Here is a 21223-nt window from a genome sequence, read left to right as displayed (position 1 = left end):
ATGAATTATCAGATGTTGAAACATCGTGGCTAGACAGACGTGTCAGGTTTCAGCTGTGTTACATACGCTTCTGTATAATCTATTTCAGACCTTCGAGAAATGAAGAATAGCACATTCGTAGGCAGAACACTTCAAAAAAAGTTTTATTATGGTTTCCAAATTGCCTTGAGACCACTAAAAGCCAGCTAACTAAGTGCTTCAGCAGCTATGAAAAAGGAGCCGAATAAAATCCCCAGCTGAAAGAGACATTTGGTTGATTGAAGGCAGCAGTGACCTCTGAATTAGCTATCATGGCACTCGCGATGAAGTCATGGAGCTCCCTCCTGGCTCCTGCCGTGCGGAGGCGCACAGCTTTGCACGTTAACCCTGGCGAGGTTAAAGCTGTGTGTGCTACCGGGATCAGGAAGGGTTCGGTGACAAAAGGCACATTATTGCGAGAATGGACTTGAGTTAGTCATGCAGATCTGTCACAGTTTTGGATCACTTTCAAGTCTAGAGGTTTTAACCTGGTCCCGTGGGTGGGTGCTGGGGATAAGGGAACAAAGTGAAATCCCCCTTCGTCTTTCTTATGTCTCATGAATACACCCACGCAGCCCTCTAATCCATGCATATGATTTCCTTTCTTCCTCTTTTTGCCCCTACTGCTGCAGATTCATTCATGTTGTTGTGAGCTGAAAGGGCAGCCATGAGGACAGCGCTGTGCTCGGCGGTGGCTGCGCTGTGTGCCGCCGCCCTCCTCTCCTCCATCGAGGCTGAAGGTAACCGTCCCCCCCCTACCCCTTTGCGCGGGTGCCCCGTGAGACAACCCACCAGGCCCAAGCTGCCGCCTCCCCTCTCTCTTTTTGAATGTCACTCCTTCACCTTCTCTCTTTCTCTCCTTCAGAGGAACGCCTCTCCTTCTTTGCCCAGCTCCTTCTGTGCTTTGTTTCTCCTGGCTGGTCAGTCAAAATGTAGCTCCCTCTCTCTGTCTCTCTGGTGTGCTGTCCACACCGCTCTGCAGCAGCGACGCCCCAGGGGAATGCAGTGTCCCGAGGAGCCCCGGGCACTGCCGGGGCCACACCACTGTCCTGCGCCTGCTGGAGCCACTGGGCTGTGCAGTTGTGGTTAGTCGCATTGAGCGAGGAAAGGAGAAATCTGCCACCCGACCACCTGCAGCTCTGAAATAAAATGCTCCAACAGAGTCTGGCTCTCCGCGCCTGTTGTGTTATGTTTGGGCTGGCTGCCTCGCCTTCACCCCGCTGGTCTCCTGGCCCCCCATGCTCAGTGGGGCACCCCTGACTGAGCACTTGGGGCGGCCTTACCTCTCCCCAGGTACTTTGGCCTTTGCGGTGGGCCTGGTATGTGGGACAGCTCTGGGGAGATGTCATTGTATCATGCATCCCATATGCAGCTGAAAGGTGGCCGGGCCTGAGCCAGACCCTGCTGTGCCACTGGGCTCCGAGGCTCTGGCACACCTGTTGTGCCATTGTCCGCAGAGCAGTGGGGTAACACAACGCTCATCGTGGTGTTTCTGCTGCCCTGGGGGACTAGCACAAGTGTGGGATAACCTCCTCCATGTGAGCTGGACAGTAGTAACAGCATTTCTGTTAGCAGTGTCCGCCAAGAGAAATACAAAGATGCAAGGTGCAGCTGAACGCAGAAGTGATTTGGTTTGACCTCTGGAACTCAGCTCCATCAATAGGGTGTGCCCTGTGTTTGAACTGGGAAAAACAGAAGCCAGTGTCTGGTAATTCAGTTTTTCCCCTCTTCCTATTTCCATACTGAGCTGAAAAAAATTCTCTGATTTTGGACTGCCTGTGTCTGGACCTGGCTGCCTTGGGTGATGGCTACTAAAAGTATGGTGTGTGAGAGAGGCCTCTAAGATGTCTCTTCCCACGTCTGCTCTGCTGTCATGGGGCACAGAGGCATAAAAGAGACAATTTTCTGGAAAATATGGCATGTCTGTTGTCAGTACTACATCTGGTCACCCTAGGAGGGGATCAACTCTCTGCTTCCCTCTCATGCTACATTGTTGTTGGCTGAACAACCAGAAAGGTCATGTAAAGTCTTTTCAGAACTGCATTTCAAATGCAGGACCACTGTGCCAGAGAAAGCAGAGGAAACGTACGGTTTTGATGGAAGAAGGGAGTGGATGTGTTTGTGCATGCTTCCCACTTCTAGCAATGAGCTGGTTCAGGGCTTGAGTGATGTCGCTGTTGTGCTGCACTGTTGGTTACTTTTAAGGAGTGAACTATTTCAAAATGAGTGAAGGCATTTCATTTATGTGGTATGGACTGAAACAGCCACAGTCTGAGGAGTGTTAATGAAAGCTAGAGACACTTGGAGAAGCACACAACTGTTTTGTAAGGATGAAGCTAGTTCTGTTACCAGTCAAGCTGACTGTTTAGATCTCATTATAAAGTGTGTGCCACTGTTAAACAAAGGAACGGACAAAGCCTGATCTTGTCAATTGTGGAGCACTCCTGATAAGATTTATGCTGCTCTGTGTTTGCAAGCTTGCATTAAATATGGATTAAATAGCTTTGGAGCAACTTCTCATAGCTCCAAAGTTTTGAAGCAAGAGCAGAGAAGTGTCTTTGAGTAGGAAGTACGGTGAGAAATAGCGATGCTGAAAATAGAAATTTCAAATCAGGAATACCTTAGGACTTGCTCTGGTGAGAGCTGCTGATTAAAGCCTTTTTTTTTTTCCACTGTGCTTTTTGACTGGGCAATAGGGGCCATTCTTCTGCACTGTTCTAACATTGTGCTTTAATTTTGTACATTGCATGTCGGATCTTAGTTGCTTTAGTTCTGGTCTCATTCCAACTTAACTTCTGTCTACTGAACTGACTTTCTCCTACAGATATTTGTCTCTTTAGTCTGTTCCTTCAACTTCCACATCATACTGTGCCAAAATCCTCTTCCTTCCAGTCCTGTCTCAGGCTGTTAGTGCTACATACAGTTGCATGACTGTACTTTATTGCACTTTTTTTTTTTTTTAATTTTTTTTCTTTTATTCCCTTGGCTCCTCCTACAGTGGTTGCAAGAGGTGCAGTTGGAGTTTTCTTTCTGTCAGCTGTGCTCAGGTACTTGGTAGAATGAAAAAGTGAGAGAGGGATAAGGAAGAAGAGCACTTGATGTGGTCAGTGTTGTTGATCTGCGATGGGAATGTGGTGTGAAAGCAAAGGGAAGGAAAAACAATGCTCTCTTTCTTCTGCCTTCCGCCAGCTTCCATTTTTCAGTCTCTCCTGGCAGTAGATCTGGTATTTTTTTCTGAAAGTGGTGTTCAGATTCCTAAATACTCCAGGATGAAACTGGTTCTTCATCACAGCTACTCTGTGAATCTTTCGCAAGAGCAGTGCTCTGATGCTGTTGGCGAGAGAGAGAGAGGTGCAGTAATGGTGTTAGAGCTTTTCTACAGAGATACAGCAAAGCAAGGGTTTCTCTTTGGATATTTACCGTGGCAGTAGAATGGGTAAAACCAACATATAGTCTGAATGCATTCATGGCATTTCTCTGTGGAAGTTACTTGTTTACTTTGGACAAGTGAGCGGATATGTTTTCAAGCTCTGTGTTTTTATTTTTACAATGAAATTCTACCTGTTTTAATTTTCAGTCCTTCTGGTCTCTCTCTCTGGCCTTAAGCATCATATGTATGATGCCTTATTTTATGCTTTATTTGTTTCTTGCCATTTCAGCCCAGCACTGCCCAACTGCAGTGTAGTTGATGTATGTCCTTGCGTCAAGAATTCTTTCTGATGCACTGTATTTTCCTTCTGTGATCAAATACAGCTGGGGGCAAATCTGCGTCCTATTAAAAGATAATGTTTTCATTGTTATAATTGAGCCAAGTTAATTCCTTGCAAGTAACCAGTTTGTTATAATCAGAAGGTAGTGCTATTACGGTGTTCTGGCTTCTGTAGTGTTTGCTACATGCAGGGGAATTGTCGAAGGCACAAAAGGAAGGAAATAATTGGCTCTGCATAACCATTGAGCACGTGATAGTTCTGACTTTTCAATGTTTTGGGAATTGGTTCAGACCTGAGAGGTCTTTTTTCTAGAGAATAGGGAAGGAGGGCATCCCTGAGCCCAAGATGACCCAGGATAGATGAAACTTCTAAAGTTGATCACCTAATCAGCTTTGGAATTGGTTGGTGGGACCATTAGTTCATGCCCTTTTGGTGTATGATTTCTATCCTTTGAGAAATTAGCTGTTGATTTTCAAATTCCTGAAGAGAGAACCATTTAGAGGGAAGTGTGAATGTTTTGTATGGATGTTTTGTATATGGATGATGCTGACTACAAATTCTTGCTTTTTCCCACTTCTAATTAGAATTAGAAGCAAAGCATACCTGTGAGTTTATGTATATACACACATACACACACATACATATGAACAAACATGCCAAAATTTGGTAAATATTTATGCATGTATTGTGTATATATATATATTATAGTTATTTGTTACATTACATTTAAATGTGTATACTTCTATGTGAAAAGAATGTATACATATTTAAATGATTTTCTTTCAAAATACACTTACATGAGCTGCATATCTTGTATTTTGAATAAATTTCATGTATAGTGTAAAATTTTTAAAAATGCAGATCTACAGGAGACACTTTATGTACTGTTGGCAGTGAATATCTTGCAAGGCTGAGAAGCTATTCTCTTCTACACTGACAGGCTATAACTCATTCCTTCTCCTATTCATATTAGCAAGATGAACTTCAAAGGACCTTGACTGGGGTTGTGATCTAGTTAGCTGTGTCAAATTTGTGCCAAGTATGAAGAAAACATTACATGAAGAGTTTGGGCCTCTTCCAGCCTCAGCAGGGCTTATCTCAATGAGACCAGGAGTGGCCTTATTCTTCAGCTACCATGGCCTGTATGCTATTTTAACAAGAACTAGTATGTTATTTTTCATGCTAATTAGCAGCAATTTTTTTCAGTGTTGGAATGACAGTTTTTGTGTCACATAAGGGTTGTGGAGTGCAGCTACTTCCAAGTTATATTACTTTTAAGATTGGTTATAGATCTGAATTGCTTGATCTGCTGATTATATTTTTCTTCTATCTTATTAAGATGCTTGTTGGGATGTTCTAGCAGTCACATATGTTGTCTATAGAAAACTGTAGACTTCTGGTCTGTTGATAAATCGATGTGTATTATCTGTTGAGTAATACAAGCTAGTCTAAAACATACATAAATAACATACTTTGCTCTATACATTTTTTTCTTTTTTGCGGAAAATATACTGCTGTATTATATGCATATAATGGAAGGAGTGAATGAAGTATGTCTAATTGTTTTTTTTCTTTTGTGGTCTGTAAGATAGGATATGCAATCAAGGAAGCTGTCATGTCATAGTTCTAAGAGTGGTGAGAGTTAACACTGTGTAAACATTAAAAATTTATACTGTCATAGAGCAAGTTAAGATTTTACTGAACTGGAATGCTGTAGTGGAGCCCTACATTTCTGTGCAGCAGCAGTGGGATCACTGTATGAAGGGAATAGTACGATATTGTCATGTGTTACAATCCCAGTCTTGTACCTTCATATGTCAGAGAGAAGTTTGTCCTAGATTTTGATATAGCAGGGCTGGACAGACTGTCACTACACTTCACACATGTGCACAGCTTCATTTGGGCTAGTAGTCTTACGTCAAGACTGCTTGCTCAGGTAAGGCTTAAGCCTTTGTAAAAATGGGGTTTTAAGGGCTGTTCCTGCAATGGGGCAAAGTCCCACTAGACCAAGGGCCACTTAGTTCCTGGTCTGATTTCATAAGAATAATTTTGTGGAGGGCTGGTGGAATTGCCCTGTTTGATGATGACAGTAAGATTTTTACCCTCTAACTATTTTGATGTACTTCAGATTGACTTGCACCTCTGTCATATGACCGTGCTTTGATCTTGATCCCACAGCCAGTTTCACATGGATGAAATTCAATCCATGTGAAAGACAGTGGATGTTGTAGAGGTTCTATGTGAGTATCGAAAGCTTGCAGGCCGTCCAGAAGACATTTTGACAACATTGGATTCAAACTCGCTTTCCTTCACTCAGACAAATTTCCTTTTTGGATTTCCATGGAAGAAACACACAGTGATTTAATTTTTTGAGCCAACCATATGCTGAGGATGAGCAGATTAAAAGTGCAACAAAAGAGGTTGAGCTTAGGTATTGGGAACAACTTTATGAGGACAGAGGAATTAAGGCACTGAAGTAATTTCTGTGGGAAGCGGGCAGTTTTGCCAATGGTGGAAGTCTCAAAATGTGATCTGAGCACCATGTCAAGAATGATGTGGGATGGCTGACCGTGTCTTGGCCATGGGAACGACTAGGGGACTTTCTGATGTCCCCTGCAAAACTGCTGTTCTATAAAGCTGTGAATAGCTGAATGAATGGATATGTTAATTATATATTGATGTGCTGTTCTTTTCAACTGCCAAGATCCACATCTGAATTTTTATAAAATGGATCAAAATCCTTTAAAATGTTCAAGACTTTTCCTCACAGTCAGTTTTTTCAGTTTATCTGGAATCCGGTCATTTGGATATCAACAAGTTGGGCTGCTGCTATCCTTCAGCAGCTAAAGCCTAAAGTCTCTGCTGCAACATACCAATTTACTTGCAAGGTTGGTGGTGCTATTTTTTCCATGTACTGATTTTTTTTTTTTAAAGCATGCTCAGGTCAGTTGTCTCTGCCTTTGCATTAAATTTGTCCTGAGCCATTGCTACTGAAACAATATTTTATAATGATATTCTTATTTATTACCTGAATGTATTGTACTATTAACATGTGTTGCATGATTTTGATACTAAGAGACTAGCCTGCAATCTCTAGCATTGTGGTACTCATAAAATGAATGATAGATAAAATGTGCATGCACATTTTAATGGTCTAATCTCACTGCCTGTGTATGGATAATAGGAAAAATAACAATTACTTCAATACTAGTTATCTATTTTATCAGTATTACAAAGCCATATTATCCTATGGTTGGAAATAACAGTAAATTAAAAGAGAAAAGAAGGCCTACAAAATTGGTTATCATTTTATTTTTTATCTCAGTCTTATTGCAATTGGATAGTGTCTTTTCATAAGTATATGTTTTAGCATTTATTTCTTGATCAGCTCTTTAAATTAGACTCCAAAGCAAGACAAAAGTCTTATTTGGGTTATAATAGAGATCTTCTGTGAAATGAAGATCTGTCAATTAACAATGCCTGCAAAATGGTCTGCAGTAGTAAAGGAAAGTATGGCTGAATCTCGTCTTACTTTGTAGACCTATTTAAACAATAATATATAATACACCTACCATGCACTGACAGTGAGTCAGTAAAATATTGCATGAGTAAGCATGACATTTTTACAAAGAGAATATCATTATAAAATATTTATGAAGTGTCTTTGTGTAATGAACCTTGTACATGGAGGCTTTTGTCCATCGTGGGAAGCTAAAGAAATAATAATCAACATCTCATTTACATATGCATGATGCTGCAAAATAGCATACGTAAACTATTTCTTTCTGTACTGTTCAATTACTTCTGTCATCAGCTCCTACAAGATTTATTTGCAGTCATTTGTTTGGATCATTGGTGCCCTCTTTGCTGTTCTCTTTAGATTCCGTAAAATGAATGTCCATAAAAATACTCTGATGTTGTCTTTTCATAATTAACCATTGTGTTGTATGGAACCATACTGGCATTTTATGTTAAAATGCCACTAGTAGTATGGGTACACCTGCTGCAAGCGGAAGATGAAAACATTAGTTTACACCTTTGAATTTTTACAGTAATGTGGTGTAAACATATAGAATCTTATTTTTATGAGCTCTCACATCGGCTCAAATATGTCAACAAATTCCAACCATTACTAACCTCGTTTATCCACCCTTAGTTCCTCCATTCTTTGCAGCCATATGCAAAGTATGTCACTGTAGAGGCTTCTAGGAACCAAGGGGTGGAGCTCTCCCTATTCTGAAATAAAATGATACATCAGTATATCATTATTACTGATATACATTTTACATGCATATTCTTATCTAGACCCTAGCAGAAATTGTTTTACTGAGCCAATTTGAACAAATGGCCAATTCGTTTTCCCTGTATTCTTAAAATTTTTTTTTTCTCTGCCAAGTTTCTAGATTCAGTGAAATTGATAAGAAATATGGCTGTGCAGAGACTATGCTCAAAAGCGGATCAATTCTTTGATGTCTAATTAAGAAGAGTACTGTGTTCTCTCAGTGTTCTAAATGATCTCTTGGTATTGTGAGCAGGTTGTGATTTGGCATGCTTGTACGGATTGCACCCAGCATGTACAGAAATTCCTTTTAATTGTTATGTGAAATGTTTGCATATGTGGTGATTATCTGTGAACTCATTGTACATGTATCCAAATGTGTTTTCTATTGTGCTTGATTTTGCTGGCCATTCTTGAATGTCTTGGCAACTCAAGAAACATACATTCTGTGCTGTCCTCTGTAACGCGTATACTCTTTGATGTTGTGTCATATTTTGTCAGCTTTTGTTTTACTCTTTTTCCAACAACATATCTTTATATTTGTTGGAAACAAATTTATGCAAAGACAATTTTAGTAAGCTTTGCTCAACATTATTTTATTTTTTCATTTGCCAAAGATTGTTCAAATGTTTAAACATCCACCTGGTATAAATCTTTTGCAGTTAATCCACCGTCAGACTTGAATTTTACAATTATAGATGAACATAATGTTCAAATGTCATGGAAAAGGCCACCAGATGAAATAGTGGGTTACAGGATAACTGTGGTTCCTACAAATGGTGAGTTCAATAAAATTTTATTACTTGGCTTTTGGAAAACCTGAGTACTTTTTTACTTGTATCCAAGTTAGGTATGAAAACAGTGAGTGACGTCTTTCTGAAGATTGAGTAGCAGCAGAGGGCATACACAAAAGAACAGAAACTGTTCCTAATTAGAGTATTTCTTTCCTCAGTATTTACCATGTGTGGACTGCAATTAATAAGTTTTGGTTTCTTTTCCTTTGCAAGGAACAAGAAGGTAAAGTCCTCACTGTGTTCCTCTTTTATGCCTTTACCTTAAAGTTAGGGAATTGTATTGGTCTTCTTTCAAGTCCGTCTCCCAAGGGAAGTATTACATGTGTCAGATAACGATGCAGTGATGTCATGTAACTTCCATAACATGGCCATAATAATGGTTGTGTAAGACACTTGTTATTCTGTTTCACTTTGAGAAATAATCTGTGAGAATCTGAATTGGAACTGGACCATAATTTGTTAAATTATAGTACATTTTGTATGTATGTTTTTGTCTTAGTCTCAGCTGAAATGAAATTGCTTTCTTCCGGGTGTCTGGTATATGCTATATTTTGTTCTTGGAGAAAAAAAATATCGATAACACACTGATGTTTATAGTTGCTGCTGAGCAGTACAGAGCCAGGGCCATTCATAGTGAAGGACCCAAGGAGCTGGAAGGGAACAGAATTAGGACAGCTGACTTAAACTGACAGAAGTGATATTTCATACCATATGACATCATGAGGAAAGAGTTTTGAAGGGGGTAGGAGTACATCTTGCTATCTTTTACTGCTCAGGGGGGCTACCTCAGCATTGGTTGGGTGGTGGTGAGCAATTGCTTGTGCATCACTTGTTATGCGTATTTACATTTGTCAAAATTATTATCCTTTTCTTTTTCTCTTCTTAGTAAATTTTTTTTCTCAACTCATAAGTTCTACTTAGTTTTTTTCCCAATTCTCTTACCCATCCCGCTGGGAAGTGGGGAGAGTGAGCAAAAAGCAGTGTAGTGCTGAGCCACCTGTGGAGTTAAACCACAATTTTATATTTCAAATTTCCTGGAATTTATTAAACATTTCAGTAATTTTTTCAGTACTGAAAACAACTTAATTGGAAGTTTCATATTTCAAAATACTTAAGGAAAGCAGAATTGTATCATTGTAAAATTGTCATTGGATGTTTAGATAGATTATTCTCTGTTGTATTTTTTTAAATAATCTTGCCACTGATATAACTGGATTTAAACACTGCATTAACTGTTTTATATATTTGTTGCAGATGGACCGACTAAAGAATTTACTCTTTCACCTAGCACAACCCAAACTGTCTTATCAGATCTTATACCTGATATAGAGTATGTTGTATCAATAGCTTCATATGATGAGGTAGAGGAGAGTCTGCCTGTTTTTGGCCAACTAACAAGTAAGTATATGTAATACAACTTATGGAAGAGAATAGAATAGTATAGAGTAGTTCAGAAGGACTTTTGAAGATAATTGAGTGCAACTGCCTGACCAGTTCAGGGCTAACCAAAAGTTAAATCGTGTTATTGAGGGCATTGTCCAAATGCTTATTGACATTTGTCTGGCATGGGGCATCAAACTACCTTGCAAGGAAGCCTATCTCAGTATCTGACCACAGTAAATACATTTTTCCTGTACAGTCTGAACCTCCCCAGCTGCAGCTTTGAGCCGTTCCTGTGTGTCCTGCAATCAGTTATAAGGAGCAGAGGCCACCACCTCCCTCTGCTTTCCTTTGGAGCTGCAGAGAGTATTGGGCTTACCTCTCAGCCTTCTTTTCTCCAGATTAGACAATCAAAGTGTCCTCAGCTTCTCACAGGACACTCCTTCCAACCCGTTGACCAGATTCCTGGTCCTTCTTTGGACACTTTCATGTATCTTAACATACTTTTTATATTGTGGAGCCCAGAACCCCATATATTCAAAATGAGGCTGCACTAGTGCTAAACTAAGCAGCAAAATCCCTCTCTTTTGACAGGCTGGCTCTGCTGTGCTTAATGCATTCCCAAATGTGGTTTGCCACCTTTGCTGCCAGGGCATACTGCTGACTCTTATAGAGCCTGATGTCAACCAGTTAGAAAACTGAATAGCAGAACTGACCAGTCATTTACAGAACTTGGCTTTATTCCAGTTCCTCAACAAAATATTGGCACATACCTAAACTCAGATCAGATGTAGCTGCACAAAAAGCGTCTTTTTTTTTTTTTTTTTTTTGCATTAATTCTTCACAGGATCAAAGATGAAAGGATGCTTGGATATACTGTTTCTGACATCTCATACAGAGTTCTTTGCAGGAGCCCTCTGGTTTTCTTGAACTGGGCCTACTTCCTATTAACTGCGTCCGCATTCAAAGGGAAAGCTGTAATTGGCTTGAGTTAAGAAATGAATCTGTCTGGACTTCCGTGAAGAAAAAACCCACAAAATTATTTTCATTAAACAACAAAATGTGACATTATATACATATAAATCAAATATAGGCTTGTATAGACTTGTATCGTGCATAGTTAATAATTTTAAGTTAACCACAGACACACTGAATACTGTCTTCAATGTTTTGTCACATGCCTCAAGCTACCCAAACAACCACAGGAAAATTACTTACGATGAGTTTCCTAGTGTGTTAGAGAGGAGCAATACTTGTATTTCATCTGTGCATGTTGCAGTGAATTCTATGATTCTGTGGTTGATTTGGGGGATATTACTTGGAAATGTGTGAGTTCCAAATTATTACATTTTTTGTATTTTGTATTGTCCTGAATGCTATGTTGTCAATTCTTCAATTACTTGTGATGCAGTTATAACTTGCCTTTCTGTATTCAATTTCTGAGGCTTGTCAGATTTGTGCCCCTAATTCCTTACATGGTTTTTTAAAATTTTTATTTTAACAAATTAACCTAATTTCCTTCATTAATCCTACCTATGTTGTATTTTGTGCAGTTCAGACAGGTGGTCCGGGCATACCAGAGGAAAAGAAGGTTGAAGCTCAAATACAAAGTAAGATGTTTTGTCTATCAGTGTGTCTTGTATTTTGCCTAGTAGATGCTTTGCAGATTTAGTGAGATTTAGTTTCAGGGCCTTACAAAGTTAAGCTGTGTTCCTTTGTTACTTAGCAATAAAGTTAAAGCTACCTAGAATTAGAGTTAGGGTAGTATGGTTTGGTTGTGGTTGGACATGATGATCTTCAAGGTCTTTTCCAACCTGAGAAATTCTGTGATTCTATAAAGACTCTCCTCTATCAAGAAAAGACACTGTCTTTTCAAGGCAGTGCAGAAGATGCCATGCAGCTACTGTGGGGAGATAAGAATGGAAAGCAGAAGTGGTAACAAAATGACATTTCCTTAAAATTAAACTGTTTTTTATGTGTAAGTTAGAACCTGCTGTGGGATAACAGATCTTGTGAAATAGTGAGAGGTATCTTAAAACTGATTTTGTATCTGACAGTTCCATTGTGTTAATGGCAGCTAAAAGTCCCTTGTCTTCACCTAGGTGAATAATGCTTCTCTAAGTAAAATAATTCCAGAGAATAATATGAGTCTATTAAAAATCTGTTCATTTTATCTTTTATTCACTATTTCTCTCAGATGTTTCTCACTGATTTGTAAGAATACAATTGCACATCTGCTAACAGTTTTTTGTTTGTTTGTTTTGTATGTGCGTGTGTGTTCCAGAATGCTCCATAAGTGCAATGACAGATTTAGTTTTCCTGGTAGATGGTTCATGGAGTGTAGGGAGAAACAACTTCAGATATATTCTGGACTTCATGGTTGCCCTTGTGTCAGCTTTCGACATTGGGGAAGAAAAGACAAGAGTTGGAGTTGTTCAATACAGTTCAGATACAAGAACAGAGTTCAATTTAAATCAGTATTTCAGAAGAAGTGATCTTCTTGATGCAATTAAAAGGATACCTTATAAAGGTGGCAACACAATGACAGGTACAGATTTCCCTCATACGTGTTTATGCAGCATATAATTCTTATTTTAAATTTGCTTTAAATCTTAGTTCGTTCGTGCCTAATAAAAATACAACTTGTCTTTTTTTCAGGTGAAGCTATTGATTATCTGGTTAAAAACACTTTCACTGAGTCAGCTGGAGCAAGAAAAGGCTTTCCCAAAGTAGCAATTGTCATTACGGATGGAAAAGCTCAAGATGAAGTTGAAATTCCTGCAAGAGAGCTTCGCAACATAGGAGTTGAAGTTTTTTCTTTAGGTATGTTTTTGATGAATGAGAGATTAGCTTTCCTAAAGCAGTAAGTTATACGTTTTGCAGATTCTGGTTTTGAAGTTGTGCTATATCCATCTTTTCATATATGTGTGCTTTGAAATGGGCATTTGTAACCTTCAGAATGGAACATACGAGTTGTGTTAACTCGCTAGTAGTTTTGTAGCTCCTATGTGGAGACTAAGAAGGCTGATAAATAGAGTTTGACCCTTAGCCTTATCATATTATTTTCTTAAGTTGAAAATGGAGTGTTTCATTGCATTTAGATATTTAGTAGTATGGTTATTGATAATGACATTAGAGAGAACTGAATTTAACTCAACTTTACCTCAATATATTCTGATACTCTATCAGTGCATTCACAAGTGTTTGTATTTTACAGCCACTTAACATGGTCCTGTCTATTGTGACTTCCAGGAATCAAAGCAGCAGATGCAAAAGAACTCAAGCTAATTGCATCTCAGCCTTCACTGAAACATGTGTTCAACGTGGCTAATTTTGATGGAATTGTAGATATACAGAATGAAATTATATTGCAGGTGTGCTCTGGAGTGGATGAACAGCTGGGTGAACTGGTTAGTGGAGAAGAAGGTGAGATACTTTTATAAATGCATTTACTGTTGTCAGCTCATTCTGATGTGTGTGTAAGCAGACTAGCTGTGCTTGCTTTGCTTTGTTTTTTTTTGTTTGTTTTTTTTTTTTTGGTTTTTTTTTTTTGAGTTTGATCCATTGCCTCATTTAGCAAGTGAGAAAAATAGGTTTCAGCTCTGTGCATTTAAATACAGGAGGACAAAATGTAATGCAGTAGCTTTGGAATAGCTCCATCATTCTGTAGTTTCAGGGGCAACAAAATGATGATCAGTTATCAGAGGCTCCTGCACTCATTTTGAACACCAGCTTCAATTCTATGGAGCAAATGTATGAAAAGGAAAAATCTGGTTGATGTAGGAGCAGAATATTAATGTTAAATGTTAAATAATAAATTGAAGAATCCTGAAAAAAACCAGACATCAAGCTGTATCACTGCAGTTTTCTGTCTGTGTAAGATTCTGAATAAGTAGTTATTTTTTGTACAAAATGGTAGCAGGATGACTCTGCTGTCACAATAATATACTCAGGTCTGCATTTTTTCAGACCCTTTGCTGTGTTCTTATGGGTGTTGCTTTCACTTCTGACTGAAACAGGCTTAGAGGAGAAGAGCATTTCTTCTGGATCTTCACTAAACTGGTTCCACAAATGCACTCTTTATATTTTTACCTTCTCTCTGATGCCCCTCATGAAATTTCCTGTAATTCAGTTATGTTTGTTTATGCTAAAAATAGGTGTGATTTTTAAGTAAAGATTAAGCAAGGATGATTGAATTTATTTAGGAAATAAAAACATACAAATAAATCTGTTTATAATTGCAATTAATAATTTGGGTTTACTTTCAATTTATTTCAGTGGTGGAGCCTGCTTCGAATTTAGTAGCCACTCAGATCTCCTCAAAATCTGTTAGGATCACTTGGGATCCATCCACAAGCCAAATAACTGGCTATCGGATACAGTTCATCCCAATGATAACTGGTGGAAAACAACATGTGCTGAGTGTGGGTCCTCAGACTACTGCTCTGAATGTTAAAGATCTCTCTCCAGACACAGAGTATCAAATTAATGTTTATGCAATGAAAGGACTGACCCCCAGTGAGCCCATAACTATAATGGAAAAAACACAGCAAGTCAAAGTTCAAGTGGGTGAGTTAAGAACTACTGCATTATTTCCAGGCAGGAGCTTTTTGTCTGAACCTCAGATATTTGCTTTAGTATCATACCTTTACTGTTTATAAGAGCTTTACTTGAAATGGTTTATTTCCTTTATAAACAACTGGATATAATGCATGCACTGCAGATGCAATTGAAATACCATCGTTACTGAATACCTGTTTATAGTGGTGATTCTTTTTCTTTACAGAATGCTCACGTGGTGTGGATGTAAAAGCTGATGTTGTGTTTTTAGTGGATGGCTCCTACAGCATTGGTATCGCCAATTTTGTTAAAGTAAGAGCCTTTTTGGAAGTGTTAGTTAAAAGCTTTGAGATATCGCCTCGAAAAGTACAGATAAGTCTTGTCCAGTACAGCAGAGATCCCCATATGGAGTTTTCTTTGAACAGATACAACAGAGTGGAAGACATAATTCAAGCTATTAACACCTTCCCCTACAGAGGTGGATCTACCAACACAGGCAAAGCGATGACATATGTGAGGGAGAAAGTATTTGTTACCAGCAAAGGATCAAGACCAAATGTGCCAAGAGTCATGATTCTTATCACTGATGGAAAATCATCAGATGCTTTTAAAGAACCTGCAATAAAGCTGAGGGATGCAGATGTAGAAATATTTGCAGTTGGTGTGAAGGATGCAGTGCGTACAGAGTTAGAAGCAATTGCATCACCTCCTGCTGAAACCCATGTTTACACAGTGGAAGATTTTGATGCTTTCCAAAGAATATCATTTGAACTTACACAGTCTGTCTGCCTACGGATTGAGCAGGAACTGGCTGCAATAAGGAAAAAATGTGAGTAAATATTTCCTAGAAAAATATGGAAAATGCAATGAAAAAAAGGTGAAACAATGTCCTGTTGTTGTAGCAGCTACATAAAAGAATTAATGTAGAAATTGACCATCTACAAATAAAAAATGTAATAGCTGGGGTTTGGTTGTAATTTTGATGTATATTAAAAGCAATGGGAGGAAGTAATAAAGAAATGAAGTGGAAAAAAAAAAAAAAAGTAGAAATATCTTTCTCCTTCCTAAGTGCTAAGGAACTTCTCAGTGTAGCTTCAGTTAAGTCTCCAGTAAAAGAGTTACTTAGTAAAGTTCATTCTTTAGCTGTTCAAAGTGAAGTAGCTAGTCAGAGCTTGTGTTCTAGAACTCTAAAGGCAATGGAGCAATGTAGGCATCTCCAGAAGGTGATTTGATTAATTTTTACGGTAAGATGAACATTCCTAAGAAACTGGCCTTCTGTCTTCCCCAGCTGGAAAGAAGATGGGCTTAAAACAAGGCAATAAAAGACAGCTAATGCTAGGTGACATTAATCTCATTCTAACTATGAAGTCTGAAATAAAGCAGGGCACGAAAGTCTTCACATGTATCCGTACTTGGCAAGCTTGGATACTGTTTACTATTTAAAAAAAATAAATCTAAATTCTAGCTTTTGTTCAGCTGAAGTTACTTAGGATTAGTTCACTTGCAGTGAGTCCCTGCTTATGTTTATTAGAACACTAATGTTGAATAGTCCCCAGCATTGAAAACTCCACTTTCTTTAAAAATAAGCCTTTTGTTTCAGGATAGCTTTGAGGAACAAACCAGCAAAGCAGCCTTTGTTTTAGAGGGCTCAAGCAGTCTTAACATCCCTACTGTTAGGCTGACTAGGCCTACCAAAACAAGCCCAGGATGTCAGGTTTGTGTTTGTGCCTCATGTCAAGTTCATTGTTTCCCCTTTGACTCAACTTCTGAAAAAATACTGGGATTTATTTTGTCCTATTTCTAATCTACATTAAAAAACAAACAAACAAAAACCCCTAGGATTCATAGTTCCCACTGAGGGCAAAGTGTTATTGCTGTTCGTGAGACATGTAGAAGAGAGAACCCAGTTTGATTATCACATTCCTTCTTAAATTTTCCAAAATATTTATATTTTAGGTGAACTGTTCTCATTTGATCTAGAAATCACCGCACTGGTGCTACTACTCATTGTATAATTTGAGAGATACTAGATACTAGATATGGTATCTGTTGCATGTACAACAAAATATCTTGTCAATTAGAATAAGTAGAATGATCAAGAGACATTTTTCACTGATTTTAGAGAGTATGTGTTAAAAATATATATTCTAGCAAGTATGTCTTAGCTGCACGTTTTCATTTTCACACAGCTTACGTTCCTGCAAAGAACATGGTCTTTTCTGATGTAACATCTGACAGTTTCAAAGTGAGCTGGTCTGCGGCTGGATCTGAAGTTTTGTCATATCTCATTAAATATAAAGTAGCGATTGGTGGAGATGAATTCATTGTTTCAGTACCAGCTTCAAGTACTAGCTCAGTTCTCACTAACTTGCTGCCTGAGACTACTTACGCAGTCAGTGTGATTGCTGAATATGAAGATGGCGACGGCCCTCCTTTAGATGGAGAGGAAACCACCTTAGAAGGTAGGCTTGTTTTGTTCTCTGATGTATAAGAGTCAAATTCCAATGAATAGTTCCAATAAAAATGTGCTTCACTGAGAGAATGTGTATATGGGAAACAACCAGCAAGGGCTGAGAAGCTGTACTGTTATGTGAGATGAGAATACATACTGTTGTCTCTGATTGCATTTAATAAAGATACAAAATGCCAACAGAATATCAATGTTGGATTCTTAAGACTGGATTTTATTTTTTCTGAAAAGTGGATGGATGCTTGTTTTCTCTGCAATGGCCCATTTTTAAATAAAGTGTTGTGCTGTGAATAATAAATTCACTGGCATATATTAGTCTTAGTAGTCATAGGATGACTGATGCAGAAATGTGTGCGTGTTGAGTTTAATGCCAAGTCAAGCATGTACCTATGTAATTTTCTACATCTTCAGCTCACATTAACAAAAATTCCATTCTATGTACCATAGGCTTGGAGGGGTTTATGTTCAGCTGTTTTTCATCAGAATCTAATGGATCTGATCCAATAATTCTTACTGATTCAAAACTTCCACTGATGTCAGTGTGACTTGTAATCAATAGCTGTAAATTTAAGCATGGCAGCTGTACTTTTTTTTTCTTGACAGAGTTGCTAAAATGCATTTCCACTGATTTAAAGGAGAAGGATCACAGTAACTTTTATTTTCTATTCCAGTAGTTAGATACTCAGTCTAGTCTAAACCATGTTTTTGTTTTTTTTTTTTTAATTTTTAAAAATTTTTTTTATATCAATCCACTCTGTTTCCTTATTCCATGCTGTCATTAGTGACCTTTGATGAGCAAAAGCAGCAGCAGCATGGAAAATTTTTAATTGCATTTTCCTCTTAGATTTGATGTAAATACACATTTATAAAATTGCTTAGTTTGGATGGCAAGTTTGGAAGATACAGATTTCACTGTTGGTGTGCATATTTCCATTATACCAGTCCGAATGTTTTTGCCACACAGAACTCTTTCCTTTTCCAAGACAAATTCTTCACTGATAGAATATGTGGCTTGTGATCGTAAGAGACAGGAGATGGAATAACTTGAATAAAAATAATCAGCGTTCTCATGTTGCAAATGATACATTTTAATGAAATCTTAACATGTCTGAAAAGACTGAATTCCATAATCACGTAAAGGTCAGCAGCTCTCCATGCAGCAAGTTGGTCCTGATAGCTCTAACACTAACTTAAATCTTGTAAATAATTTTAAATAATGTTGTATTTCTGATTAGTAAAAAACAAATTCTTCTCTTTAGGAGTGTTAATTGCTCCACTTTTAATAGGTCTGTAACTGAACACTGAAGAACAGTGCTTTAGCATACCTTGTTAGCTTAATTATACTTTAGATAGCAAATGATAAAAATTAAAACTTGTCTGAAGGAAAATGCTAACAACTTGCACTGCACTAGATTTTATTGTATGTTGGGATAGACAAGTTCTGCTTTTATGCATCCACCTCGTTGGTAGGAAATGACATATGAGTTATAGACTTATATTTTGTCAGGGACTAGACTAAGTTAAATGGCTCACACCACAGTTTTTAATAGCTTCTGAGATAGTGAGCCAATTATTGTATTTGAGATTGCACCTTATGAATTTTTTTTTTTTTTCCCCCTTCTTTTTAACAGTTAAAGGTGCCCCTCGAAACTTAAGGATAACAGATGAAACCACTAATAGCTTTATGGTTGGCTGGACTCCAGCTCCAGGAAATGTTCTAAGGTACAGACTTGTATATAGACCACTTACTGGAGGAGAAAGGAGACAGGTGACTGTCTCAGCAAACGAAAGATCTACTACTCTGCAGAACTTGATTCCAGATACAAGATATGAAGTGTCTGTTATTGCTGAGTATCAGTCTGGGCCCGGCAATGCGCTGAATGGATATGCAAAAACTGACGAAGGTACGTAATCAATGCTATGAATATAGTATGCTTGAGAAAACTTTACTGTGTGTTGACATATTCACACTGAAAAGAGAATAACCTCTTTTGACTATAAATATTATCTCGTACGAACAAAGAATTATAAAATTACTGAAATCTCATTGAGAGGTGTTAGATGTTCAGTGCCAATAGAATTTATCAGAACCAATATTTGCTTTTCAAATATAGTATATTGAACCTCCAGAACCAACTCTGGCAAGGTAATTTGGGCAAACAGTCTACGTTTAAGTTTACTTAGTTTTCCACATGATTGTGTGGTCAGTAATACCGATTATGTTTATTTTCACACCCAGTCTGTGCTTCTGAATGGAAAGCAAGGAACAAATGAAGAATATAATTTACTAAAGTTATTACTGCACAACAAACTTTGGCTTAGACATAACATTTATGTTCTTTTAACAAGTATCGTGCATTATTAAACAAATTCCCAAGAGTACAGAGACATGAATGTCCTGATCATTTGGTGAAGCTTCATTGAGATTTTAATAGATGCCAGAAAAGCTAAAGTCAAAAAGAAATCTGTAGATAACTATAAGGTATTAATTTCACACGTCATTGCTGATCTTTGACTTGATACTGCAGTCAGTGACCTCAGCATGGATCTTGGTGTATTGAAGTTGAGCATGTGTTCGAGTGCTAGTATGTATAAGTGTTCAAGGATTGAGTTTGTAGTTTTCTAGAAAAACAGAAAGAATAAAAACAGCTTTATAGGGCATTTTTGCGTTGAGTTGCATAGAGAATTGTACAACCGTGATTATGATAAAATTATAATATAGCAGTGTTAGTGCAGGCTAATCAGGAATTATTTTCTTCAGCATGAAAATCTATGTTGTGGTGACTTGAAAACTAAACCAAGAAACAAGGTTTGCTTCAATTTGTTTTCAATATCTTTTGTTGAGCAGTCCGGGGAAATCCAAGAAATCTGAGAGTTTCTGATGCTACAACATCAACAATGAAGCTGTCTTGGAGTGCTGCTCCTGGCAAAGTGCAACAGTACTTTATAACTTACACACCAGTCGCAGGAGGTGAAACTAAGGAACTGACTGTGAAAGGTGACACTACATCTAAAGTGCTGAAAGGTTTAGATGAAGCCACTAGGTATGCACTGACTGTGTCTGCCTTGTATGCCTCTGGGGCAGGAGAAGCTCTTTCTGGAGAGGGAGAAACACTCGAAGGTAACTATTGTTTTCGTACAGTTATTCATTTGTATGGATACTGTTTAAGATGTCTTAAAATGTATCATCTTTCTGAGATTTCTGCAGAAGTAAACACGTAAATGAAAAGTAGGTAAAAAGACATTCAACAGGGATCTCCTTACATGGATTTACCAAAACTACGGTTAAAATATCTCATTCTTTTGAAAATCTGTAGAGTTTCTTCTATATTGAGACTGAAAGATGTTCAGGAACCATTTTTGTAGTAGAGTCAGAACTTTTTGTCTACACAGAGAAATACAGAAATAGGTCTTGCTTCTAACTGAGGAATAAGAACCTGGAGTTGAGCATTAGCAGGATGCTGGCAAGTGCCTAAATCAGAGTCAGAGACTTATAAGGAGGGGAGGCTGCTCTCATTCTACTTTCAAGTGGAGAATTTCCCAGACTTGGTCCTTGTGAGCATTCTCAGCGTCATCTGTTAATTGTCAGGGGATAGGAAAGGCTGCCACTTAGGCCATGAAAGGAAGTGGGACTGTGCTCTGCACTGACCAGGTATGTATTGCTAAAGTCTGGTATTCCAGCTCTCTAGACACGGTACTTGAAAACATAGATGATTTACATGGAATTAAGATTCTTCCACTGACACTAATGAATTTATAGTAATAATATACTTGACTCTCAGTTTCTCTTTTTCTTTATGGCACAAGTTTAAAAACAAATCAGGAAACCTACTTGAAAAAAAAAAAGTCAGTTCCAATTCGGGCACTTAATTGAATGCTGAAGTTTGCAGCGTGGAATCTTTAGGATTCTTCTGTGATTAATGGAAAAAGACAGATATGTTCAGTAGGCAGGTAGTCCATCTGAGATTTCATTTTCCCTTCAAAGGAACGTTTCTCTGTCCATTGACTATAA

The 21223-nt window shown here is 38.1% G+C and overlaps 1 protein-coding gene across 3 annotated transcripts in view; it reads left to right on the top strand.

Moving 5' to 3' along the window:
- COL12A1 (collagen type XII alpha 1 chain) overlaps positions 1 to 21223 on the top strand; it is a 99162-nt gene that overhangs the window by 1844 nt on the left and 76095 nt on the right. For 2 of the 3 annotated variants that reach the window (XM_042814002.1, XM_042814010.1), the window contains exons 2-13: positions 651 to 758; positions 8670 to 8786; positions 10056 to 10199; positions 11735 to 11791; positions 12466 to 12729; positions 12840 to 13004; positions 13434 to 13607; positions 14460 to 14750; positions 14968 to 15570; positions 16931 to 17203; positions 18843 to 19115; positions 20060 to 20332. In XM_042814002.1, coding sequence (XP_042669936.1) covers positions 686 to 758; positions 8670 to 8786; positions 10056 to 10199; positions 11735 to 11791; positions 12466 to 12729; positions 12840 to 13004; positions 13434 to 13607; positions 14460 to 14750; positions 14968 to 15570; positions 16931 to 17203; positions 18843 to 19115; positions 20060 to 20332 — 2707 coding nt within the window. In that variant the 5' untranslated portion in view covers positions 651 to 685. The remainder of the gene's footprint in view (positions 1 to 650; positions 759 to 8669; positions 8787 to 10055; positions 10200 to 11734; positions 11792 to 12465; positions 12730 to 12839; positions 13005 to 13433; positions 13608 to 14459; positions 14751 to 14967; positions 15571 to 16930; positions 17204 to 18842; positions 19116 to 20059; positions 20333 to 21223) is intronic. The other variant, XM_042814019.1, reaches the window with a different exon arrangement.

The sequence above is a fragment of the Centrocercus urophasianus genome, unplaced genomic scaffold (assembly GCF_019232065.1).
Source record: "Centrocercus urophasianus isolate 14NV4802_14NV808 unplaced genomic scaffold, USGS_Curo_1.0 seq_10, whole genome shotgun sequence".
NCBI lineage: Eukaryota > Metazoa > Chordata > Aves > Galliformes > Phasianidae > Centrocercus > Centrocercus urophasianus.
The sequence above is the reverse complement of the archived record's forward strand: the minus strand, read 5'-3'. Positions and strand labels throughout refer to the sequence as shown.